This window comes from Pseudophryne corroboree, chromosome 2, assembly GCF_028390025.1.
Source record: "Pseudophryne corroboree isolate aPseCor3 chromosome 2, aPseCor3.hap2, whole genome shotgun sequence".
Lineage (NCBI taxonomy): Eukaryota > Metazoa > Chordata > Amphibia > Anura > Myobatrachidae > Pseudophryne > Pseudophryne corroboree.
Window position 1 is genome coordinate 78,685,663 of NC_086445.1, and position 27,880 is coordinate 78,713,542.

The 27,880-nt window shown below is 45.5% G+C and overlaps 1 protein-coding gene across 1 annotated transcript in view; it reads right to left on the reverse strand.

Moving 5' to 3' along the window:
• Nucleotides 1-21,869: 21,869 nt before the first annotated feature.
• The window catches only part of LOC134999799 (chymotrypsin-like elastase family member 1), a 53,860-nt gene continuing 47,849 nt past the window's right edge, over nt 21,870-27,880 (reverse strand). The window contains exons 7-8 of the mRNA XM_063951451.1: nt 22,871-23,020; nt 21,870-21,979 (exon numbers count right to left, since the gene is read on the reverse strand). Of these exons, the coding sequence (XP_063807521.1) occupies nt 21,971-21,979; nt 22,871-23,020 (159 nt within the window). The 3' untranslated portion in view covers nt 21,870-21,970. The remainder of the gene's footprint in view (nt 21,980-22,870; nt 23,021-27,880) is intronic.

Consider the following 27,880-nt stretch of genomic DNA (forward strand, 5'->3'; position numbering starts at 1 on the left):
CCTCTGCCTGTCAATCAGGCAGAGGCGATCGCTAGGCAAATACGGCCTTCGGCCGTCTGGCATGCGCAGTACTGAACCGATCGCACCGCTGCGATAAACTGCACCGTGCAATCGGGTCAGAATGATCCCCATTGCCTTTAGGAGCATGCATCACAACCATTCTTCTTAATATGGGATTATTTGGGAGAGCTAAATTTATTGAATGTAGTGGAGTCAGTCTATATTTATTTACCTGAACCAACCAGTTTTCGAGTAACTTGTGACATCACTGGGTAATGCAACATTTTTTGCCACTTAATACTGTCTAGTAACAACTGTGAATTGCCAGGCATAGGTTTCATGCATATCATGTATACCAACTGTATTGCTGCTTCCACTTGTGTACGTTGGTGAAGGTAGCTACATATTTGTGTGCAGGCTTCTTTGAGCAATGGCGGGATTATGGGGGAAGGTAAGAGCCAATGTCCCGGATGGAGGAGTATCAACTGGTGTACTAGTAGCCATCAGTGTCGGACTGGGGCATGTAGGGCCCACCGGGGGAATGCAGTGGTAGGGGCCCATGTTAGGGGTGTGGCCAGTCTGCAGAGGGGTGTGGCCTGCCACCTCATTGGTTTGACTAACCATTAGAGAGTGCAACGTCTGGGCCTCTTCATAAATATATACAGTAAATTCAGCTGCTGAATGCATGATAATGTACCAGATTAATAACAACAATGCACTGTAGAAAATACACCATAGTCCTGTATATGGTAACATCTGTATGATGTAAATATAATTCAAGTGCACAGTCTGAACCTGGTCCTTAGAGCAGGAGGTGGGCCCCCATGCAGTAGGGCCCACCAGTGATTTCCCCTGTACCCCTGTGGGCCAGTCCAAGCCTGGTAGCCATTGTTATATATTGTTGTATACTATTTTAGATCTTTGCTTTAGATTTTATCCTATTCTGTCCATCTCTCCTTTATCATTTTGATCTTTTCCCTTTAAAAAGTAAAATAAATGATACACATCTGAAATGAAGCACATATAATAATATTGTCTTTATTGTATCTTTGATTTCATAAAGAGAAATTGAATATTTTCCCTACAGATACTGTATCTTTGATGTTTCCAAATCTTCACTCTGTATCACATCAGGCAAGTTTAGATGTTCTGTGAGATAGACAACATAAAAAATTAATTAAACTTAGATCATAGTTTATTGGCATTGTTGAAATGTTTAACAATGGAGCCATATTTCACACATATTATATTTATGCTGTGAACTACTTATGTTGATTCGCCTCTTGCCTTAAGTCAAGTTTAAATATTCTGACTGTAATGCAGTTCTCCACAATTTGTGTCTAGAGCGGTCATGAATACACGCCACGTACAGTATGTCTCTTTTCCTCATATTTTCTTGCACCCCATAGAGGCGTGCAGGAAAATGGACAAAGATTGCTCACTGTTGTAAGTGGTAACGGGCTCAGCTAGACATTGCGGTGGCATATCACAGAGAATTCAAATTGCCAATACTGGTTGACAGCATCTTATTCTTGCCTTCTAAATGTTCTAATTATCTAAAGAAAGTAGAATGTTCTAATGGTATAACTGGCTATAGGTTAGTCTAATTCAATGAATTAACTAAGTGTTCGTATTGCCTACAAGTTGGCCTAACTACTGTATGTGAAGGCTCTTTACAGATGGTATTGCTCTCCATCTTTGTATGCTGCCAAAGGACAATTAGTTGTATTTTGCATACAGTAGTGGAAGCTGTGTTGCGGACGCTGATAAACACAGAACGTAGCATACTGCAGATGGAGAGCAATGTCTTTTGTACACATTCTGATACTTCAGCGGGTTATATAGGTTGTGTCTAGTGACTGTACATTCTCCTATATACAGTATAAACACAACCAAATAGGCACTGGCATCCCAAGTAAACTAAACGTTTATGAAGTGACTTCTCCTGTGGGGTTTGTGAGCACATATAAATGAAAATATACATGTAGAACAGGAAATTAATTGCTATGTTCCAGAAACAAGTTATCTATAAGTAAATACTTACACTGTTGATCCAGGAAGTGTAGGCAGATACTCTAGTGAACACTGTTGGTTTAAGGTAGGCGTTGCATCCAAGGGAGGACACGAAGCTAGTCACACCATGGACTTCATATCCACTACCGGCTACACAGTTCAGGGGTCCACCAGAATCTCCCTGAAAAAATATATATATATATATATATATATATGAAAAAAAAATGTGTTCGTGACATCTGATAATAATTCCATAACTTTTCATTCAATTATTTAATTCAAAGGTATTTTAAACAGTATTGAAATGTATCTAAACTTCATACCTTGCAGTAATCCAGTGACAATAGCTAACTCTTCCAATACTTAATTCAGAACTGTCCAGCTACAGTATTTGAACCTATATCACCTCCCTTCTTAAGGGTGACATTTTTCTACTCTCTATTCCTGGACCTAATGGCCTGGAACCAAAGCCCATATGAACTACTGCCCATTACTTATGAACTATCAAACCATAACACTTCTTTCTGAGCTTAGTAAACTACTGAAAAAAACTGGTAGTCAACCCAATCTGTTGAATATCGCCAGCACTTCATTGTTTAATCATGATCACAACATGGGTTCACAAAGGCTACACAGTGCCACTACTGCCCTCCTAAAATGAACCAATGCTATCTAGATTGATATGGACTCTTATAGGAGATATTTTTCTAGATGTAACAAAGTCTTCTGCTTTGGTAATCCACACGTTTGTTTTTAAGAAAAAAAACGACACTTCACTGGTTTGTCTGCAGGTGCAACAGCATAGTTTAAATACGTGGATATAGGTGTACAGTAGTTTGATGTTTTTAACTGTGGACCATCCAATTCAGGGGTGTGTCCTAAGTGTTGAGGGAGCCCGTTGTGCAGTCTCCTTCTGGGTTCCCCCCTCTCTAGCCGACCATCAGCATATTTGTGTTTGGACTGTGACTGTGTGAGGCCGAGTTCTAGCAGACTCTAGCGCTGTGCTAGAGTCTACTGTGCATGTCTCTGGCAAAATGGCAATGCACCAGTTTCTTAGTGCTTTGCAGTGGTGCTGATGCCAGTGCGTGATATGTGCATCACACACACTGCACCCAGTATAAATACACCACTGATCCAATTACACCTTTATAGCTCAGTCACATTCGTCTCAGTCTCTGAATCTTCCCTTCATACACTGTATGGGACAGAGCCTGTAATGCAATGTGCCACGATGCCTCCTCATCCCTCAACAGTTTAAGCTTTATTACCAACTCTATTCTGATTTAAACTGGTTTAACTGCTCTAGCTATTGATTCCTAGGGGTAAATTTACTAAGATGGGAGTTCTATTTAATATGGGATGTTGCCGATAGCAACCAATCAGATTCCAGGTATTATCTTCTAGAAGGTGCTAGATAAATGAGAAGTAGAATCTGATTGGTTGCTATGGGCAACATCCCATCTTAAATAGAACTCCCATCTTAGTAAATTTACCCCCTAGTGTTTAGTCCTCTAATTGAAAGTGTCATCAGAGCAGGTCTGTCACTGAGCATTATCTCTCTGTAGCCCTCATATTCTTCTTTTGCAGATTATCATCCACATAACAAACAACTTTTCACATTTCTAAATGCAGAAACAACATGCAGAGCAAGCCTTCTCATATATGATGAGGGTGATTTATCAAAGCTTGGAGAGAGATAAAATACTAACCAATCGTCTTCTGCAATCACACGCAGTCTGTAAAATGACACGAGCTGATTGGTTGGTACTTTATCTCTCTCCAAACCTTGATAAAGTTCCCCCGGGATGTCTCAAGATTGGAACTCTGTGGCTTGCTCAATAAAACATCCAACCAGGTCCATTTTAATATGTGTCCCTGCACCTGTGTGACCTAACATGAACCACTGCCAGTCCAACACAAACTAAACCATGCCCGTTTTATAGGATATAATTTCCTATTTCACCCTTTATATCTTCTCTCCATATGAATGCCATTGTTTCACAATGTCTGGTTTATTTTACACATTTCTATTTCAGATATGGTTTCTTTTAAAAATTTTATTTTATTTAACAAACTCATTTTCTCTAACGTCCTAGTGGATGCTGGGGACTCCGTCAGGACCATGGGGAATAGCGGCTCCGCAGGAGACTGGGCACAAAGTAAAAGCTTTAGGACTAGCTGGTGTGCACTGGCTCCTCCCCCTATGACCCTCCTCCAAGCCTCAGTTAAGATTTTGTGCCCGAACGAGAAGGGTGCAATCTAGGTGGCTCTCCTGAGCTGCTTAGAGTAAAAGTTTAAATAGGTTTTTTATTTTCAGTGAGACCTGCTGGCAACAGGCTCACTGCATCGAGGGACTAAGGGGAGAGAAACGAACTCACCTGCGTGCAGAGTGGATTGGGTTTCTTAGGCTACTGGACATTAGCTCCAGAGGGACGATCACAGGCCCAGCCATGGATGGGTCCCGGAGCCGCGCCACCGGCCCCCTTACAGATGCTGAAGCAAGAAGAGGTCCATAAATCGGTGGCAGAAGACTTTCCTGTCTTCATAAGGTAGCGTACAGCACTGCAGCTGTGCGCCATTGCTCTCAGCACACTTCACACTCCGGTCACTGAGGGTGCAGGACGCTGGGGGGGGGCGTCCTGGGAAGCAATGAATTTACCTTAGTTGGCAAAAAATACATCACATATAGCTCCTGGGCTATATGGATGTATTTAACCCCTGCCAGTTTTCCAGAAAAAAGCGGGAGAAGAGCCCGCCGTGAAGGGGGCGGGGCCTATCTCCTCAGCACACAGCGCCATTTTTCCCACACAGCTCCGCTGGTAGGAAGGCTCCCAGAATCTCCCCTGCATCCTGCAACTACAGAAACAGGGTAAAAAAGAGAGGGGGGCACTTATTTGGCAAAATAACAGATATAAGCAGCTATAAGGGATAGACACTTATTGTAAGGTTGTCCCTATACATATATAGCGCTCTGGTGTGTGCTGGCAAACTCTCCCTCTGTCTCCCCAAGGGGCTAAGTGGGTCCTGTCCTCTATCAGAGCATTCCCTGTGTGTGTGCTGGGTGTCGGTACGTGTGTGTCGACATGTATGAGGAGGAAAATGATGTGGAGGCGGAGCAGAGTGTCTGTAACAGTGATGTCACCCCCTAGGGCAGGCATTCCCAACCACGGTCCTCAAGGCACACCAACAGTGCAGGTTTTAGTGATATCCAGGCTGCAGCACAGATGGTTAAATCAAAATAACTGAGCTACTAATTAAGTCACCTGTGCTGAAGCCTGGATATCACTAAAACCTGCACTGTTGGTGTGCCTTGAGGACCGTGGTTGGGAATGCCTGCCCTAGGGGGTCGACACCTGAGTGGATGTACTGTTGAAAATTACGTGACAGTGTCAGCTCTATATAAAAAAACAGTGGTTGACATGAGACAGCCGGCTACTCAGCTTGTGCCTGTCCAGACGTCTCATAGGCCGTCAGGCAGATGGCAGATACAGACGCCGACACGGATACTGACTCCTGTGTCGACGGTGAAGAGACAACCGTGATTTCCAGTAGGGCCACACGTTACATGATTGAGACAATGGAAAATGTTTTATACATTTCTGATAATACGAGTACCACCAAAAAAGGGGTATTATGTTCGGTGAGGGAAAAACTACCTGTAGTTTTCCTGAATCTGAGAAATAAAATGTGTGATGATGCGTGGGTTTCCCCCCGATAACAATTAATAATTTCTTAAAAAGTATTGGCTGCATACCCTTTCCCGCCAGAGGTTAGGATGCATTGGGAAACACCCCCTAGGGGGGATAAGGCGCTCACACGCTTGTAAGAACAAGGGCTCTACCCTCTCATGAGAGGGCCGCCCTTAAGGATCCTGCTGATAGAAAGCAGGAGGGTATCCAAAAAAAGGTATTTACACACATACTGGTGTTATACTGCGACCAGCTATCGCCTCAGCCTGGAGGTGCAGTGCTGGGTTGGCATGGTCGGATTCCCTGACTGGAAATATTGATATCCTAGATAAGGATAGTATATTATTGCCTATAGAGCATTTAAAAGATTTCTATATATGCATGATGCACAGCGGAATAATTGCCGACTGGCATCAAGTATAAGTGCGTTGTCCAATTCTACCAGTAAAATGGTCAGGTGATGCGGATTCCAAACGTCATTTGGAAGTATTGCCTTTGAAAGGGGACATTTGGGGTCGGTCTTTTAGACCTGGTGGCCACCGCAACAGCTGGGAAATCCACGTTTGTACCCCAGGTCGCCTCTCAAAATAAGACGCCGTATTATCAGGCGCAGTCCTTTGTTGGCAAGCGGACAAAAGGTTCCTCTTTTCTGCTCGTGACAGAGGGAGAGGAAAAAGGCTGCAGAGATCAGCCAGTTCCCAGGAACAGAAACCCTTTCCAGCCTCTGCCAAGCCCTCAGTATGACGCTAGGGCTTTACAAGCTCAGGCACGGTGGGGGCCCGTTCTCAATGAATTTCAGTGCGCAGTGGGCTCACTCGCAAGTAGACCCCTGGATCCTTCAGGTAATATCTCAGGGGTACATATTGGAATTCGAGACGTCTCCCCCTCGCCGTTTCCAAACGACGTCTCCCTCTGACAGGGAGGCAGTTTTGGAAGCCATTCACAAGCTGTATTCCCAGCAGGTGATAATCAAGGTACCCCTCCTGCAACAGGGAACGGGGTATTATTCCACACTATTGTGGTACCGAAGCCAGACGGCTCGGTGAGACCGATTCTAAAATCTAAAATCTTTGAACACTTACATACAGAGGTTCAAATTCAAGATTGAGTCACTCAGAGCAGTGATTGCGAACCTGGAAGAAGGGGACTACATGATGTCTCGGGACATCAAGGATGCTTACCTTCATGTCAAAATTTACCCTTCTCACCAAGGGTACCTCAGGTTTATGGTACAGAACTGTCACTATCAGTTCAGACGCTGCCGTAGGGATGGTCCACGGCACCCCGGGTCTTTACCAAGGTAATGGCCGAAATGATGATATTCCTTCGAAGGAAGGGAATTTTAGTTACCCCTTACTTGGACGATTCCCTGATAAGGGTAAGATCCAGGGAACAGTTGGAGGTCGGTGTAGCACTATCTCAGATAGTGTTGCGGCAGCACGATTGGATTCTCAATATTCCAAAATCGCAGCTGGTTCCGTCGACGTGTCTTCTGTTCCTAGGGATGATCCTGGACACAGTCCAGAAAAAGGTGTTTCTCCCGGAGGAGAAAGCCAGGGAGTTATCCGAGCTAGTCAGGAACCTCCTCAAACCGAGCCAAGTCTCAGTGCATCAATGCACAAGGGTTCTGGGTAAAATGGGGGCTTCCTACGAAGCAATCCCATTCGGCAGATTCCACGCAAGAACTTTCCAGTGGGACCTGCTGGACAAATGGTCCGGGTCGCATCTTCAGATGCATCAGCGGATAACCCTGTCACCAAGGACAAGGGTGTCCCTCCTGTGGTGGTTGCAGAGTGCTCATCTTCTAGAGGGCCGCAGATTCGGCATTCAGGACTGGGTCCTGGTAACCACGGATGCCAGCCTGCGAGGCTGGGGAGCAGTCACACAGGGAAGGAATATCCAGGACTTATGGTCAAGCCTGGAGACATCACTTCACATAAATATCCTGAAGCTAAGGGACATTTACAATGCTCTAAGCTTAGCAAGACCTCTGCTTCAAGGACAGCCGGTGTTGATCCAGTCGGACAACATCACGGCAGTCACCCACGTAAACAGACAGGGTGGCACAAGAAGCAGAAGGGCAATGGCAGAAGCTGCAAGGATTCTTCGCTGGGCGGAAAATCATGGGATAGCACTGTCAGCAGTATTAATTCCGGGAGTGGACAACTGGGAAGCAGACTTCCTCAGCACGACCTCCACCCGGGGAGAGTGGGGACTTCACCCAGAAGTCTTCCACATGATTATAAACCGTGGGGAAAAACTCGACAGGTATTGCGCCAGGTCCAGGGACCCTCAGGCAATAGCTGTAGACGCTCTGGTAACACCGTGGGTGTACCAGTCAGGGTATGTGTTCCCTCCTCTGCCTCTCATACCCAAGGTACTGAGATTGATAAGATGGTGAGGAGTAAGCACTATATTCGTGGCTCCGGATTGGCCAAGAAGGACTTGGTAACCGGAACTTCAAGAGATGCTCACGGAGGATCCGTGGCCTCTACCTCTAAGAAGGGACCTGCTCCAGCAAGGACCCTGTCTGTTCCAAGACTTACCGCGGCTGCGTTTGACGGCATGGCGGTTGAACGCCGGATCCTGAAGGAAAAAGGGCATTCCGGATGAAGTCATCCCTATCCTGATCAAAGCCAGGAAGGATGTAACCGCAAAAACATTATCACCGCAATTGGCGAAAATATGTTGCGTGGTGCGAGGCCAGTAAGGCCCGACGGTGGAAATTCGACTGGGTCGATTCCTACATTTCCTGCAAACAGGAGTGTCTATGGGCCTGAAATTGGGGTCCATTAAGGTTCAAATTTCGGCCCTGTCAATTTTCTTCCAAAAAGAACTAGCTTCAGTCCCTGAAGTTCAGACGTTTGTAAAAGGGGTACTGCATATACAGCCTCCTTTTGTGCCTCCAGTGGCACTTGGGATCTCAATGTAGTTTTTTTGGATTCCAAAAGTCACATTGGTTTGAACCACTTAAATCTGTGGAGTTAAAATATCTCACATGGAAAGTGGTCATGCTGTTGGCCCTGGCCTGGGCCAGGCGCGTGTCAGAATTGGCGGCTTTATTCTGTAAAAGCCCTTATCTGATTTTCCATTCGGACAGGGCGGAATTGAGGACTCGTCCTCAATTTCTCCCTAAGGTGTTTTCAGCATTTCACTTAAACCAACCTATTGTGGTGCCTGCGGCTACTAGGGACTTGGAGGATTCCAAGTTGCTGGACGTAGTCAGGGCCCTAAAAATATATGTTTCCAGGACGGCTGGAGTCAGAAAATCTGACTCGCTGTTTATCCTGTATGCACCCAACAAGCTGGGTGCTCCTGCTTCTAAGCAGACGATTGCTCGTTGGATTTGTAGTACAATTCAGCTTGCACATTCTGTGGCAGGCCTGCCACAGCCAAAATCTGTAAAAGCCCATTCCACACGGAAAGTGGGCTCATCTTGGGCGGCTGCCCGAGGGGTCTCGGCTTTACAACTTTGCCGAGCAGCTACTTGGTCAGGGGCAAACACGTTTGCTAAATTCTACAAATTTGATACCCTGGCTGAGGAGGACCTGGAGTTCTCTCATTCGGTGCTGCAGAGTCATCCGCACTCTCCCGCCCGTTTGGGAGCTTTGGTATAATCCCCATGGTCCTGACGGAGTCCCCAGCATCCACGTTAGGACTAGAGATGAGCGCCTGAAATTTTTCGGGTTTTGTGTTTTGGTTTTGGGTTCGGTTCCGCGGCCGTGTTTTGGGTTCGAACGCGTTTTGGCAAAACCTCACCGAATTTTTTTTGTCGGATTCGGGTGTGTTTTGGATTCGGGTGTTTTTTTCAAAAAACACTAAAAAACAGCTTAAATCATAGAATTTGGGGGTCATTTTGATCCCAAAGTATTATTAACCTCAAAAACCATAATTTACACTCATTTTCAGTCTATTCTGAATACCTCACACCTCACAATATTATTTTTAGTCCTAAAATTTGCACCGAGGTCGCTGTGTGAGTAAGATAAGCGACCCTAGTGGCCGACACAAACACCGGGCCTATCTAGGAGTGGCACTGCAGTGTCACGCAGGATGTCCCTTCCAAAAAACCCTCCCCAAACAGCACATGACGCAAAGAAAAAAAGAGGCGCAATGAGGTAGCTGTGTGAGTAAGATTAGCGACCCTAGTGGCCGACACAAACACCGGGCCCATCTAGGAGTGGCACTGCAGTGTCACGCAGGATGTCCCTTCCAAAAAACCCTCCCCAAACAGCACATGACGCAAAGAAAAAAAGAGGCGCAATGAGGTAGCTGTGTGAGTAAGATTAGCGACCCTAGTGGCCGACACAAACACCGGGCCCATCTAGGAGTGGCACTGCAGTGTCACGCAGGATGTCCCTTCCAAAAAACCCTCCCCAAACAGCACATGACGCAAAGAAAAAAAGAGGCGCAATGAGGTAGCTGACTGTGTGAGTAAGATTAGCGACCCTAGTGGCCGACACAAACACCGGGCCCATCTAGGAGTGGCACTGCAGTGTCACGCAGGATGTCCCTTCCAAAAAACCCTCCCCAATCAGCACATGATGCAAAGAAAAAGAAAAGAAAAAAGAGGTGCAAGATGGAATTGTCCTTGGGCCCTCCCACCCACCCTTATGTTGTATAAACAAAACAGGACATGCACACTTTAACCAACCCATCATTTCAGTGACAGGGTCTGCCACACGACTGTGACTGATATGACGGGTTGGTTTGGACCCCCCCCAAAAAAGAAGCAATTAATCTCTCCTTGCACAAACTGGCTCTACAGAGGCAAGATGTCCACCTCATCTTCACCCTCCGATATATCACCGTGTACATCCCCCTCCTCACAGATTATCAATTCGTCCCCACTGGAATCCACCATCTCAGCTCCCTGTGTACTTTGTGGAGGCAATTGCTGCTGGTCAATGTCTCCGCGGAGGAATTGATTATAATTCATTTTAATGAACATCATCTTCTCCACATTTTCTGGATGTAACCTCGTACGCCGATTGCTGACAAGGTGAGCGGCGGCACTAAACACTCTTTCGGAGTACACACTTGTGGGAGGGCAACTTAGGTAGAATAAAGCCAGTTTGTGCAAGGGCCTCCAAATTGCCTCTTTTTCCTGCCAGTATAAGTACGGACTGTGTGACGTGCCTACTTGGATGCGGTCACTCATATAATCCTCCACCATTCTATCAATGTTGAGAGAATCATATGCAGTGACAGTAGACGACATGTCCGTAATCGTTGTCAGGTCCTTCAGTCCGGACCAGATGTCAGCATCAGCAGTCGCTCCAGACTGCCCTGCATCACCGCCAGCGGGTGGGCTCGGAATTCTGAGCCTTTTCCTCGCACCCCCAGTTGCGGGAGAATGTGAAGGAGGAGATGTTGACAGGTCGCGTTCCGCTTGACTTGACAATTTTGTCACCAGCAGGTCTTTCAACCCCAGCAGACCTGTGTCTGCCGGAAAGAGAGATCCAAGGTAGGCTTTAAATCTAGGATCGAGCACGGTGGCCAAAATGTAGTGCTCTGATTTCAACAGATTGACCACCCGTGAATCCTTGTTAAGCGAATTAAGGGCTGCATCCACAAGTCCCACATGCCTAGCGGAATCGCTCCCTTTTAGCTCCTTCTTCAATGCCTCCAGCTTCTTCTGCAAAAGCCTGATGAGGGGAATGACCTGACTCAGGCTGGCAGTGTCTGAACTGACTTCACGTGTGGCAAGTTCAAAGGGCATCAGAACCTTGCACAACGTTGAAATCATTCTCCACTGCGCCTGAGACAGGTGCATTCCACCTACTATATCGTGCTCAATTGTATAGGCTTGAATGGCCTTTTGCTGCTCCTCCAACCTCTGAAGCATATAGAGGGTTGAATTCCACCTCGTTACCACTTCTTGCTTCAGATGATGGCAGGGCAGGTTCAGTAGTTTTTGGTGGTGCTCCAGTCTTCTGTACGTGGTGCCTGTACGCCGAAAGTGTCCCGCAATTCTTCTGGCCACCGACAGCATCTCTTGCACGCCCCTGTCGTTTTTTAAAAAATTCTGCACCACCAAATTCAAGGTATGTGCAAAACATGGGACGTGCTGGAATTTGCCCATATTTAATGCACACACAATATTGCTGGCGTTGTCCGATGCCACAAATCCACAGGAGAGTCCAATTGGGGTAAGCCATTCCGCGATGATCTTCCTCAGTTGCCGTAAGAGGTTTTCAGCTGTGTGCGTATTCTGGAAACCGGTGATACAAAGCGTAGCCTGCCTAGGAAAGAGTTGGCGTTTGCGAGATGCTGCTACTGGTGCCGCCGCTGCTGTTCTTGCGGCGGGAGTCCATACATCTACCCAGTGGGCTGTCACAGTCATATAGTCCTGACCCTGCCCTGCTCCACTTGTCCACATGTCCGTGGTTAAGTGGACATTGGGTACAGCTGCATTTTTTAGGACACTGGTGACTCTTTTTCTGAGGTCTGTGTACATTTTCGGTATCGCCTGCCTAGAGAAATGGAACCTAGATGGTATTTGGTACCGGGGACACAGTACCTCCAACAAGTCTCTAGGTGGCTCTGCAGTAATGATGGATACCGGAACCACGTTTCTCACCACCCAGGATGCCAAGGCCTCAGTTATCCGCTTTGCAGTAGGATGACTGCTGTGATATTTCATCTTCCTCGCAAAGGACTGTTGAACAGTCAATTGCTTACTGGAAGTAGTACAAGTGGGCTTACGACTTCCCCTCTGGGATGACCATCGACTCCCAGCGGCAACAACAGCAGCGCCAGCAGCAGTAGGCGTTACACGCAAGGATGCATCGGAGGAATCCCAGGCAGGAGAGGACTCGTCAGAATTGCCAGTGACATGGCCTGCAGGACTATTGGCATTCCTGGGGAAGGAGGAAATTGACACTGAGGGAGTTGGTGGGGTGGTTTGCGTGAGCTTGGTTACAAGAGGAAGGGATTTACTGGTCAGTGGACTGCTTCCGCTGTCACCCAAAGTTTTTGAACTTGTCACTGACTTATTATGAATGCGCTGCAGGTGACGTATAAGGGAGGATGTTCCGAGGTGGTTAACGTCCTTACCCCTACTTATTACAGCTTGACAAAGGGAACACACGGCTTGACACCTGTTGTCCGCATTTCTGGTGAAATACCTCCACACCGAAGAGCTGATTTTTTGGGTATTTTCACCTGGCATGTCAACGGCCATATTCCTCCCACGGACAACAGGTGTCTCCCCGGGTGCCTGACTTAAACAAACCACCTCACCATCAGAATCCTCCTGGTCAATTTCCTCCCCAGCGCCAGCAACACCCATATCCTCCTCATCCTGGTGTACTTCAACACTGACATCTTCAATCTGACTATCAGGAACTGGACTGCGGGTGCTCCTTCCAGCACTTGCAGGGGGCGTGCAAATGGTGGAAGGCGCATGCTCTTCACGTCCAGTGTTGGGAAGGTCAGGCATCGCAACCGACACAATTGGACTCTCCTTGTGGATTTGGGATTTCGAAGAATGCACAGTTCTTTGCTGTGCTGCTTTTGCCAGCTTGAGTCTTTTCATTTTTCTAGCGAGAGGCTGAGTGCTTCCATCCTCATGTGAAGCTGAACCACTAGCCATGAACATAGGCCAGGGCCTCAGCCGTTCCTTGCCACTCCGTGTGGTAAATGGCATATTGGCAAGTTTACGCTTCTCCTCCGACAATTTTATTTTAGGTTTTGGAGTCCTTTTTTTACTGATATTTGGTGTTTTGGATTTGACATGCTCTGTACTATGACATTGGGCATCGGCCTTGGCAGACGACGTTGCTGGCATTTCATCGTCTCGGCCATGACTAGTGGCAGCAGCTTCAGCACGAGGTGGAAGTGGATCTTGATCTTTCCCTAATTTTGGAACCTCAACATTTTTGTTCTCCATATTTTAATAGGCACAACTAAAAGGCACCTCAGGTAAACAATGGAGATGGATGGATTGGATACTAGTATACAATTATGGACGGGCTGCCGAGTGCCGACACAGAGGTAGCCACAGCCGTGAACTACCGCACTGTACTGTGTCTGCTGCTAATATATAGACTGGTTGATAAAGAGATAGTATACTCGTAACTAGTATGTATGTATAAAGAAAGAAAAAAAAACCACGGTTAGGTGGTATATACAATTATGGACGGGCTGCCGAGTGCCGACACAGAGGTAGCCACAGCCGTGAACTACCGCACTGTACTGTGTCTGCTGCTAATATATAGACTGGTTGATAAAGAAATAGTATACTCGTAACTAGTATGTATGTATAAAGAAAGAAAAAAAACCCACGGTTAGGTGGTATATACAATTATGGACGGGCTGCCGAGTGCCGACACAGAGGTAGCCACAGCCGTGAACTACCGCACTGTACTGTGTCTGCTGCTAATATATAGACTGGTTGATAAAGAGATAGTATACTCGTAACTAGTATGTATGTATAAAGAAAGAAAAAAAAACCACGGTTAGGTGGTATATACAATTATGGACGGGCTGCCGAGTGCCGACACAGAGGTAGCCACAGCCGTGAACTACCGCACTGTACTGTGTCTGCTGCTAATATAGACTGGTTGATAAAGAGATAGTATACTCGTAACTAGTATGTATGTATAAAGAAAGAAAAAAAAACCACGGTTAGGTGGTATATACAATTATGGACGGGCTGCCGAGTGCCGACACAGAGGTAGCCACAGCCGTGAACTACCGCACTGTACTGTGTCTGCTGCTAATATATAGACTGGTTGATAAAGAGATAGTATACTCGTAACTAGTATGTATGTATAAAGAAAGAAAAAAAAACCACGGTTAGGTGGTATATACAATTATGGACGGGCTGCCGAGTGCCGACACAGAGGTAGCCACAGCCGTGAACTACCGCACTGTACTGTGTCTGCTGCTAATATAGACTGGTTGATAAAGAGATAGTATACTCGTAACTAGTATGTATGTATAAAGAAAGAAAAAAAAACCACGGTTAGGTGGTATATACAATTATGGACGGGCTGCCGAGTGCCGACACAGAGGTAGCCACAGCCGTGAACTACCGCACTGTACTGTGTCTGCTGCTAATATAGACTGGTTGATAAAGAGATAGTATACTCGTAACTAGTATGTATGTATAAAGAAAGAAAAAAAAACCACGGTTAGGTGGTATATACAATTATGGACGGGCTGCCGAGTGCCGACACAGAGGTAGCCACAGCCGTGAACTACCGCACTGTACTGTGTCTGCTGCTAATATATAGACTGGTTGATAAAGAGATAGTATACTCGTAACTAGTATGTATGTATAAAGAAAGAAAAAAAAACCACGGTTAGGTGGTATATACAATTATGGACGGGCTGCCGAGTGCCGACACAGAGGTAGCCACAGCCGTGAACTACCGCACTGTACTGTGTCTGCTGCTAATATAGACTGGTTGATAAAGAGATAGTATACTCGTAACTAGTATGTATGTATAAAGAAAGAAAAAAAAACCACGGTTAGGTGGTATATACAATTATGGACGGGCTGCCGAGTGCCGACACAGAGGTAGCCACAGCCGTGAACTACCGCACTGTACTGTGTCTGCTGCTAATATATAGACTGGTTGATAAAGAGATAGTATACTACTAATATTATATATACTGGTGGTCAGGTCACTGGTCACTAGTCACACTGGCAGTGGCACTCCTGCAGCAAAAGTGTGCACTGTTTAATTTTAATATAATATTATGTACTCCTGGCTCCTGCTATAACCTATAACTGGCACTGCAGTAGTGCTCCCCAGTCTCCCCCACAATTATAAGCTGTGTGAGCTGAGCAGTCAGACAGATATATAATATATATAGATGATGCAGCACACTGGCCTGAGCCTGAGCAGTGCACACAGATATGGTATGTGACTGACTGAGTCACTGTGTGTATCGCTTTTTTCAGGCAGAGAACGGATATATTAAATAAACTGCACTGTGTGTCTGGTGGTCACTCACTATATAATATATTATGTACTCCTGGCTCCTGCTATAACCTATAACTGGCACTGCAGTAGTGCTCCCCAGTCTCCCCCACAATTATAAGCTGTGTGAGCTGAGCAGTCAGACAGATATATATAATATTATATATAGATAATAGATGATGCAGCACACTGGCCTGAGCCTGAGCAGTGCACACAGATATGGTATGTGACTGAGTCACTGTGTGCTGTGTATCGCTTTTTTCAGGCAGAGAACGGATTATAAATAAAACTGGTGGTCACTGGTCACTATCAGCAAAACTCTGCACTGTACTGAGTACTCCTAATGCTCCCCAAAATTAGTAAATCAAGTGTCTCTCTAATCTATTCTAAACGGAGAGGACGCCAGCCACGTCCTCTCCCTATCAATCTCAATGCACGTGTGAAAATGGCGGCGACGCGCGGCTCCTTATATAGAATCCGAGTCTCGCGATAGAATCCGAGCCTCGCAAGAATCCGACAGCGTCATGATGACGTTCGGGCCGCGCTCGGGTTAACCGAGCAAGGCGGGAAGATCCGAGTCGCTCGGACCCGTGAAAAAAAAACATGAAGTTCTGGCGGGTTCGGATTCAGAGAAACCGAACCCGCTCATCTCTAGTTCTGATAGATGTTTCCCCTGGTTCCCATTACTGCATTGCAAGTCCTTGAGTTGAGTAATAGTATTTATTTGTTCGGTAGGAAAGAGGTAACTGTTTTATTTCTAAGTAACTTTATTTGTGCAATGTTGATATACTGTAGATCAATCTACCTCTCCTGAAGGGTAATCTTGTATACCTGAAGGTTACTCAAACTACCCACAAATTTTTTGGAAGAAATTTGATGTACTCCAAATCAGTTATCCTGGTTAAAGTGGATGGTGCAGTTGAAGAAACATCTTTTCAACCAATGACTTAAATGTCTGTATTGTTGGGCGGAATTACTGGATGCACTTTTTTTTTTATCACTTTAACTAATTGGCTGAGTTCCAGGGAAGAACTGTCAGTAAGCATTTAGATATTTTGTTATTTCCCACCAAAACTTTTCATATTAAACTTTGGATTAAGAATATCATGCAGCAAATGTTAATGATACATGTGTATGTCCTCCATCAGAGAAGTGAGCTATACAGTATATCTAATCCATTCATGAATCCAGAATTCAAATAGTCTAGAGCAGTGGTTCTCAAACTCGGTCCTCAGGACCCCACACGGTTCACGTTTTCCATGTCACCCAGCAGGTGAACTCTGTATCACCAGCTGTCACATTTTAAAAATCTACAGGCGACCTGCAAAACATGAACAGTGTGGGGTCCTGAGGACAGAGTTTGAGAACCTGTGGTCTAGGAAAGCATCCTGAAACAAAACAAGGGGCTTTTCATAAGGGTGTAATAGAAAAAGTGGCAGTTGAAAGGGATTCAGTAAGATATCCTGGCTGACGGGAGGCCGGCGGTCAGAATACAGACACCGGCATCCTGATAGTCTAAATCCTGACAGGGGAGAGGTAAGACTGTTCCCCCTCTCCCCTACCCCTTAACCCTCCCTTTCCGCAGGCTAACCTTAACCTCCCCCTTAGTGCTTGACCCTAACCCTCCCCCCCCCACCTTTAGTGCCCAAACCCAGCTCCCCCCGCGAGCGGTCCCTAAAACCCCCTCCCCGCAGCTTAACCCTAACTCCTTCGGGTGGCGCCTAAACCTAACACCAAGCCCCGGTCCTAACCTGCCCACTATACTTATGGTTGAGATGACAGTTGTTGGGATTCCAGCGTCGGTCTCCTGACCCTGTCGGGATTCCGACCTCGGCATTCTGACAGCTGTCGGGATTCTGGCGTCGGCATTCTGACTGCTGGGAACCCGACAGCTGCCATTTTGACCATATCCCGTTGAAAGGTGCACGTATTTTGTAGATAATAATTGTAAATTTGAGAGACCCGATTATTACTGAGCATGCACAGCTGCACGGAGCCAAGGAGGGGGATATCGGGAGACCGACTCTACCTCTCTGCCTGCAAAAACACATATCTCCAAACAGCTACATGGAGGGGGCCTCTTTCCGATGGCGTTAATATCGTAAGCCTATCTCTGGTATATTTTAACACTTTGATTTTAGTACAGTTGAGCAGATCGCATTTCCCATTATAGATATGGGAAATGTGATCTGCTTCCAAAATAAAATGTATATTAAGGGCTTGGAGGGAGAATTTTGCTAATTCTCCTCCAATTGCTCATAAGTACATTTAACTGATATTAAAATAATGTGAAAAGGGTGTTAAAACACCCCTTTTCACCTTATTTTAGTAAAAGTAATATTGATAAATATGCCGGCAAGGCATAGTACATAGACCACTGTGTTTGAAAGATGACAGGAGCTGATTGGTTGGCGCTTTATCTTTCTCCAAGCTTTGACAATTCTGCATCATGATTGTATAGGTACTTTAGGGATCTATTTATTAAGCCTTGGATGGAGGTAAAGTGGACGGAGATGAAGTACCAGCCAATCATTTTCCAAACCCAGCCTGTGACATGGCAGTTAGGAGCTGATTGGCTGGTACTTTATCTCCGTCCACTTTATCTTCATCCAAGGCTTAATAAATAAACCCCTTTGTTAGTACATAGGTCCCAACTTGATTCCACTTGTAGACCTGTCCCGGCAGTGCCTAATATTACATATCAGAATACGTGACAAGTTGGTATCAGTATCTGGTTTCTAAATGGCCAGGTATATTGTATATTGGCCCTCATTCCGAGTTGATCGCTCGCAAGGCGATTTTAGCAGAGTTACACACGCTAAGCCGCCGCCTACTGGGAGTGAATCTTAGCTTCTTAAAATTGCGACCGATGTATTCGCAATATTGCGATTACTAACTACTTAGCAGTTTCAGAGTAGCTTCAGACTTACTCTGCCTGTGCGATCAGTTCAGTGCTTGTCGTTCCTGTTTTGACGTCACAAACACACCCAGCGTTCGCCCAGACACTCCCCCGTTTCCCCGGCCACTCCTGCGTTTTTTCCGGAAACGGTAGCGTTTTTTCCCGCACGCCCATAAAACGGCCTGTTTCCGCCCAGTAACACCCATTTCCTGTCAATCACATTACGATCGCCGGAGCGATGAAAAAGCCGTGAGTAAAAATACTATCTCCATTGTAAAATTACTTGGCGCAGTCGCAGTGCGAATATTGCGCATGCGTACTAAGCGGAATTTCACTGCGATGCGATGAAAAATACCGAGCGATCAACTCGGAATGAGGGCCATTGTGTCACACCGCTGACAAGGCAAACAATGTAGACTGGCACACAAGTGCATAAATGCTTGTAAAAGCGATATTACTTATGGCTGGTGCAAATACACTGCATTCCATGAGACTCCTAGGGCTGACTCTCAGGTAGGCTGATTCTCAATTTGGGTGCATTTCTGTATGTGCCTTTATCACGAGGCCTTACAATAGACAATTACATGGCCCAGAGTGGGTACTGTTATTATGCAGTGTAGGGACCACCAGTGTCAGAGAAGCTGTGAAGTGGCCTGGTGGCTTACCATGTATTTGCAAATGCATTGCAACCAAAATCTCTGTATTTGTATTACCGTATAGTTTTCAAGTCTTGTCGCAGGTACAACTCAGAGTGCTGGGGGATACCCCCCCCTTTCTGTTTTCTGTTTAGAATAACCCCTCTCTTCCATGCACCTAATAGTTTTACCAAATTGATTTGAGCAGCTTCCAATTTATAGATTATTTACTGTGAAATTGCTGTGAATGTTACAGTACTGTAGACATTATACCATTGGGCGTATTACATGTTGTTCATGTAATATAGCGATTTATTGGGACTATATCTTACTAGTTAGTCACTGGATATATTACATGTTGCTGGGATGTTTCTAAAAATGTACATACTTTAGTCCCGATTGGCAATTACTGGGAATGTTACATTTTATTAAACAATTACTGGTACTTTTACAACTTGATAAAAAATAGATGATTGATTGGCTGATGATTGGCAGATAGATTGGACATGGGGTACCATGTTGGATTACCACTCAAAGCCCAATGTTATTTTAACCAGCCACTCAGCAAGCAGGATTCTGTTTATTGGCATTTATTTTATTAGCCTACATCAGGCTTTTTCAACCAGTGTGCCGTAGCACACTAGTGTGCCGCGACCAGTTGCAAGGTGTGCCGCTGAGCCAGAGCAGCTTCCTGCACCTTCAGAGTGAACTGTTGGCCCAGGCTCTTCTTAGACGATCAGTCATGCCCCGGCTGTGACCTATGCCTTGAAGACACGGCGGTGTGATATCATAGGTCACGGTTGCCGCATATCACCAGCCAGCCCGCCCGCCTGCATACACATCTTCCAGTTCCCGCCTGCATCCACTGCTTTCCTTGCCCACCCACACCTGCCCGACCGCTGCTCAGTGTTCGCACCACTCCACTATGAACAACCCCCACCACTGAGGGACAGGAAGGAGGACAGCTTACAGGAAGGGGCTAATATTTGCTATGTTATTTCTCCTTTGTGGAGCAATAGGATTTATGGATTTATGGGGGGAACAATGTGAGTTCATGTGGGGAGCAATGTGATTGGCCTATACAAAAAAAAAACAATATATGTGTGGATTATTATTTTTTTACTGTGAGGGCTAATGTGTGTTTTTTGTTTTGTTTTTCTGTGGAGAACTGATGGTGTGCCTTCGCAATTTTAAAATAGTGTTTGGTGTGCCGCGAGTAAAAAGGTTGAAAATCACTGGCCTACATCATTTTGCACTGCAACATGTTATGGTATATGCATATTGGGGGTCATTCCGAGTTGATCGTAGCTGTGTTAAATTTAGCACAGCTACGATCAGGCACTCAGACATGCGGTGGGACGCCCAGCACAGGGCTAGCCCGTCCCGCATGTCAGTGGCTGCCCCCATCCCCCGCAGAAGTGCAAAAGCATCACACAGCGGTGATGCTTTTGCATTTCAGGAGTACCTCCCGGCCAGCGCAGCTCCTGCGGTTGGCTGGGAGAACCTCTTCGCTGCCCGGGTCGCAGTGGCTGTGTGTGACGGCACGCAGCCGCCGCGGCCCGCCCCCCCAATGGTCCAGCCACGCCTGCATTGGCCAGACTGCGCCCCCTAAATGGCGCATTAACGCCGCCGTACAGCCCCCTCCCGCCCATCAACCGCCTCTGCCTGTCAATCAGGCAGAGGCGATCGCTAGGCAAATACGGCCTTCGGCCGTCTGGCATGCGCAGTACTGAACCGATCGCACCGCTGCGATAAACTGCACCGTGCAATCGGGTCAGAATGATCCCCATTGCCTTTAGGAGCATGCATCACAACCATTCTTCTTAATATGGGATTATTTGGGAGAGCTAAATTTATTGAATGTAGTGGAGTCAGTCTATATTTATTTACCTGAACCAACCAGTTTTCTAGTAACTTGTGACATCACTGGGTAATGCAACATTTTTTGCCACTTAATACTGTCTAGTAACAACTGTGAATTGCCAGGCATAGGTTTCATGCATATCATGTATACCAACTGTATTGCTGCTTCCACTTTGTGTACGTTGGTGAAGGTAGCTACATATTTGTGTGCAGGCTTCTTTGAGCAATGGCGGGATTATGGGGGAAGGTAAGAGCCAATGTCCCGGATGGAGAGTATCAACTGGTGTACTAGTAGCCATCAGTGTCGGACTGGGGCATGTAGGGCCCACCGGGGGAATGCAGTGGTAGGGGCCCATGTTAGGGGTGTGGCCAGTCTGCAGAGGGGTGTGGCCTGCCACCTCATTGGTTTGACTAACCATTAGAGAGTGCAACGTCTGGGCCTCTTCATAAATATATACAGTAAATTCAGCTGCTGAATGCATGATAATGTACCAGATTAATAACAACAATGCACTGTAGAAAATACACCATAGTCCTGTATATGGTAACATCTGTATGATGTAAATATAATTCAAGTGCACAGTCTGAAACCTGGTCCTTAGAGCAGGAGGTGGGCCCCCATGCAGTAGGGCCCACCAGTGATTTCCCCTGTACCCCTGTGGGCCAGTCCAAGCCTGGTAGCCATTGTTATATATTGTTGTATACTATTTTAGATCTTTGCTTTAGATTTTATCCTATTCTGTCCATCTCTCCTTTATCATTTTGATATTTTCCCTTTAAAAAGTAAAATAAATGATACACATCTGAAATGAAGCACATATAATAATATTGTCTTTATTGTATCTTTGATTTCATAAAGAGAAATTGAATATTTTCCCTACAGATACTGTATCTTTGATGTTTCCAAATCTTCACTCTGTATCACATCAGGCAAGTTTAGATGTTCTGTGAGATAGACAACATAAAAAATTAATTAAACTTAGATCATAGTTTATTGGCATTGTTGAAATGTTTAACATGGAGCCATATTTCACACATATTATATTTATGCTGTGAACTACTTATGTTGATTCGCCTCTTGCCTTAAGTCAAGTTTAAATATTCTGACTGTAATGCAGTTCTCCACAATTTGTGTCTAGAGCGGTCATGAATACACGCCACGTACAGTATGTCTCTTTTCTCATATTTTCTTGCACCCCATAGAGGCGTGCAGGAAAATGGACAAAGATTGCTCACTGTTGTAAGTGGTAACGGGCTCAGCTAGACATTGCGGTGGCATATCACAGAGAATTCAAATTGCCAATACTGGTTGACAGCATCTTATTCTTGCCTTCTAAATGTTCTAATTATCTAAAGAAAGTAGAATGTTCTAATGGTATAACTGGCTATAGGTTAGTCTAATTCAATGAATTAACTAAGTGTTCGTATTGCCTACAAGTTGGCCTAACTACTGTATGTGAAGGCTCTTTACAGATGGTATTGCTCTCCATCTTTGGTATGCTGCCAAAGGACAATTAGTTGTATTTTGCATACAGTATGAGCTGTGTTGCGGACGCTGATAAACACAGAACGTAGCATACTGCAGATGGAGAGCAATGTCTTTTGTACACATTCTGATACTTCAGCGGGTTATATAGGTTGTGTCTAGTGACTGTACATTCTCCTATATACAGTATAAACACAACCAAATAGGCACTGGCATCCCAAGTAAACTAAACGTTTATGAAGTGACTTCTCCTGTGGGGTTTGTGAGCACATATAAATGAAAATATACATGTAGAACAGGAAATTAATTGCTATGTTCCAGAAACAAGTTATCTATAAGTAAATACTTACACTGTTGATCCAGGAAGTGTAGGCAGATACTCTAGTGAACACTGTTGGTTTAAGGTAGGCGTTGCATCCAAGGGAGGACACGAAGCTAGTCACACCATGGACTTCATATCCACTACCGGCTACACAGTTCAGGGGTCCACCAGAATCTCCCTGAAAAAAAAAAAAATATATATATATATATATATATATATATGAAAAAAAATGTGTTCGTGACATCTGATAATAATTCCATAACTTTTCATTCAATTATTTAATTCAAAGGTATTTTAAACAGTATTGAAATGTATCTAAACTTCATACCTTGCAGTAATCCAGTGACAATAGCTAACTCTTCCAATACTTAATTCAGAACTGTCCAGCTACAGTATTTGAACCTATATCACCTCCCTTCTTAAGGGTGACATTTTTCTACTCTCTATTCCTGGACCTAATGGCCTGGAACCAAAGCCCATATGAACTACTGCCCATTACTTATGAACTATCAAACCATAACACTTCTTTCTGAGCTTAGTAAACTACTGAAAAAAACTGGTAGTCAACCCAATCTGTTGAATATCGCCAGCACTTCATTGTTTAATCATGATCACAACATGGGTTCCACAAAGGCTACACAGTGCCACTACTGCCCTCCTAAAATGAACCAATGCTATCTAGATTGATATGGACTCTTATAGGAGATATTTTTCTAGATGTAACAAAGTCTTCTGCTTTGGTAATCCACACGTTTGTTTTTAAGAAAAAAACGACACTTCACTGGTTTGTCTGCAGGTGCAACAGCATAGTTTAAATACGTGGATATAGGTGTACAGTAGTTTGATGTTTTAACTGTGGACCATCCAATTCAGGGGTGTCCTAAGTGTTGAGGGAGCCCGTGTGCAGTCTCCTTCTGGGTTCCCCCCTCTCTAGCCGACCATCAGCATATTTGTGTTTGGACTGTGACTGTGTGAGGCCGAGTTCTAGCAGACTCTAGCGCTGTGCTAGAGTCTACTGTGCATGTCTCTGGCAAAATGGCAATGCACCAGTTTCTTAGTGCTTTGCAGTGGTGCTGATGCCAGTGCGTGATATGTGCATCACACACACTGCACCCAGTATAAATACACCACTGATCCAATTACACCTTTATAGCTCAGTCACATTCGTCTCAGTCTCTGAATCTTCCCTTCATACACTGTATGGGACAGAGCCTGTAATGCAATGTGCCACGATGCCTCCTCATCCTCAACAGTTTAAGCTTTATTACCAACTCTATTCTGATTTAAACTGGTTTAACTGCTCTAGCTATTGATTCCTAGGGGTAAATTTACTAAGATGGGAGTTCTATTTAATATGGGATGTTGCCGATAGCAACCAATCAGATTCCAGGTATTATCTTCTAGAAGGTGCTAGATAAATGAGAAGTAGAATCTGATTGGTTGCTATGGGCAACATCCCATCTTAAATAGAACTCCCATCTTAGTAAATTTACCCCCTAGTGTTTAGTCCTCTAATTGAAAGTGTCATCAGAGCAGGTCTGTCACTGAGCATTATCTCTCTGTAGCCCTCATATTCTTCTTTTGCAGATTATCATCCACATAACAAACAACTTTTCACATTTCTAAATGCAGAAACAACATGCAGAGCAAGCCTTCTCATATATGATGAGGGTGATTTATCAAAGCTTGGAGAGAGATAAAATACTAACCAATCGTCTTCTGCAATCACACGCAGTCTGTAAAATGACACGAGCTGATTGGTTGGTACTTTATCTCTCTCCAAACCTTGATAAAGTTCCCCCGGGATGTCTCAAGATTGGAACTCTGTGGCTTGCTCAATAAAACATCCAACCAGGTCCATTTTAATATGTGTCCCTGCACCTGTGTGACCTAACATGAACCACTGCCAGTCCAACACAAACTAAACCATGCCCGTTTTATAGGATATAATTTCCTATTTCACCCTTTATATCTTCTCTCCATATGAATGCCATTGTTTCACAATGTCTGGTTTATTTTACACATTTCTATTTCAGATATGGTTTCTTTTAAAAATTTTATTTTATTTAACAAACTCATTTTCTCTAACGTCCTAGTGGATGCTGGGGACTCCGTCAGGACCATGGGGAATAGCGGCTCCGCAGGAGACTGGGCACAAAGTAAAAGCTTTAGGACTAGCTGGTGTGCACTGGCTCCTCCCCCTATGACCCTCCTCCAAGCCTCAGTTAAGATTTTGTGCCCGAACGAGAAGGGTGCAATCTAGGTGGCTCTCCTGAGCTGCTTAGAGTAAAAGTTTAAATAGGTTTTTTATTTTCAGTGAGACCTGCTGGCAACAGGCTCACTGCATCGAGGGACTAAGGGGAGAGAAACGAACTCACCTGCGTGCAGAGTGGATTGGGTTTCTTAGGCTACTGGACATTAGCTCCAGAGGGACGATCACAGGCCCAGCCATGGATGGGTCCCGGAGCTGCGCCGCCGGCCCCCTTACAGATGCTGAAGCAAGAAGAGGTCCATAAATCGGTGGCAGAAGACTTTCCTGTCTTCATAAGGTAGCGTACAGCACTGCAGCTGTGCGCCATTGCTCTCAGCACACTTCACACTCCGGTCACTGAGGGTGCAGGACGCTGGGGGGGGGGCGTCCTGGGAAGCAATGAATTTACCTTAGTTGGCAAAAAATACATCACATATAGCTCCTGGGCTATATGGATGTATTTAACCCCTGCCAGTTTTCCAGAAAAAAGCGGGAGAAGAGCCCGCCGTGAAGGGGGCGGGCCCTATCTCCTCAGCACACAGCGCCATTTTTCCCACACAGCTCCGCTGGTAGGAAGGCTCCCAGAATCTCCCCTGCATCCTGCAACTACAGAAACAGGGTAAAAAAGAGAGGGGGGCACTTATTTGGCAAAATAACAGATATAAGCAGCTATAAGGGATAGACACTTATTGTAAGGTTGTCCCTATACATATATAGCGCTCTGGTGTGTGCTGGCAAACTCTCCCTCTGTCTCCCCAAGGGGCTAAGTGGGTCCTGTCCTCTATCAGAGCATTCCCTGTGTGTGTGCTGGGTGTCGGTACGTGTGTGTCGACATGTATGAGGAGGAAAATGATGTGGAGGCGGAGCAGAGTGTCTGTAACAGTGATGTCACCCCCTAGGGGGTCGACACCTGAGTGGATGTACTGTTGAAAATTACGTGACAGTGTCAGCTCTATATAAAAAAACAGTGGTTGACATGAGACAGCCGGCTACTCAGCTTGTGCCTGTCCAGACGTCTCATAGGCCGTCAGGCAGATGGCAGATACAGACGCCGACACGGATACTGACTCCTGTGTCGACGGTGAAGAGACAACCGTGATTTCCAGTAGGGCCACACGTTACATGATTGAGACAATGGAAAATGTTTTATACATTTCTGATAATACGAGTACCACCAAAAAAGGGGTATTATGTTCGGTGAGGGAAAAACTACCTGTAGTTTTCCTGAATCTGAGAAATAAAATGTGTGATGATGCGTGGGTTTCCCCCCGATAACAATTAATAATTTCTTAAAAAGTATTGGCTGCATACCCTTTCCCGCCAGAGGTTAGGATGCATTGGGAAACACCCCCTAGGGGGGATAAGGCGCTCACACGCTTGTAAGAACAAGGGCTCTACCCTCTCATGAGAGGGCCGCCCTTAAGGATCCTGCTGATAGAAAGCAGGAGGGTATCCAAAAAAAGGTATTTACACACATACTGGTGTTATACTGCGACCAGCTATCGCCTCAGCCTGGAGGTGCAGTGCTGGGTTGGCATGGTCGGATTCCCTGACTGGAAATATTGATATCCTAGATAAGGATAGTATATTATTGCCTATAGAGCATTTAAAAGATGCATTTCTATATATGCATGATGCACAGCGGAATAATTGCCGACTGGCATCAAGTATAAGTGCGTTGTCCAATTCTACCAGTAAAATGGTCAGGTGATGCGGATTCCAAACGTCATTTGGAAGTATTGCCTTTGAAAGGGGACATTTGGGGTCGGTCTTTTAGACCTGGTGGCCACCGCAACAGCTGGGAAATCCACGTTTGTACCCCAGGTCGCCTCTCAAAATAAGACGCCGTATTATCAGGCGCAGTCCTTTGTTGGCAAGCGGACAAAAGGTTCCTCTTTTCTGCTCGTGACAGAGGGAGAGGAAAAAGGCTGCAGAGATCAGCCAGTTCCCAGGAACAGAAACCCTTTCCAGCCTCTGCCAAGCCCTCAGTATGACGCTAGGGCTTTACAAGCTCAGGCACGGTGGGGGCCCGTTCTCAATGAATTTCAGTGCGCAGTGGGCTCACTCGCAAGTAGACCCCTGGATCCTTCAGGTAATATCTCAGGGGTACATATTGGAATTCGAGACGTCTCCCCCTCGCCGTTTCCAAACGACGTCTCCCTCTGACAGGGAGGCAGTTTTGGAAGCCATTCACAAGCTGTATTCCCAGCAGGTGATAATCAAGGTACCCCTCCTGCAACAGGGAACGGGGTATTATTCCACACTATTGTGGTACCGAAGCCAGACGGCTCGGTGAGACCGATTCTAAAATCTAAAATCTTTGAACACTTACATACAGAGGTTCAAATTCAAGATTGAGTCACTCAGAGCAGTGATTGCGAACCTGGAAGAAGGGGACTACATGATGTCTCGGGACATCAAGGATGCTTACCTTCATGTCAAAATTTACCCTTCTCACCAAGGGTACCTCAGGTTTATGGTACAGAACTGTCACTATCAGTTCAGACGCTGCCGTAGGGATGGTCCACGGCACCCCGGGTCTTTACCAAGGTAATGGCCGAAATGATGATATTCCTTCGAAGGAAGGGAATTTTAGTTACCCCTTACTTGGACGATTCCCTGATAAGGGTAAGATCCAGGGAACAGTTGGAGGTCGGTGTAGCACTATCTCAGATAGTGTTGCGGCAGCACGATTGGATTCTCAATATTCCAAAATCGCAGCTGGTTCCGTCGACGTGTCTTCTGTTCCTAGGGATGATCCTGGACACAGTCCAGAAAAAGGTGTTT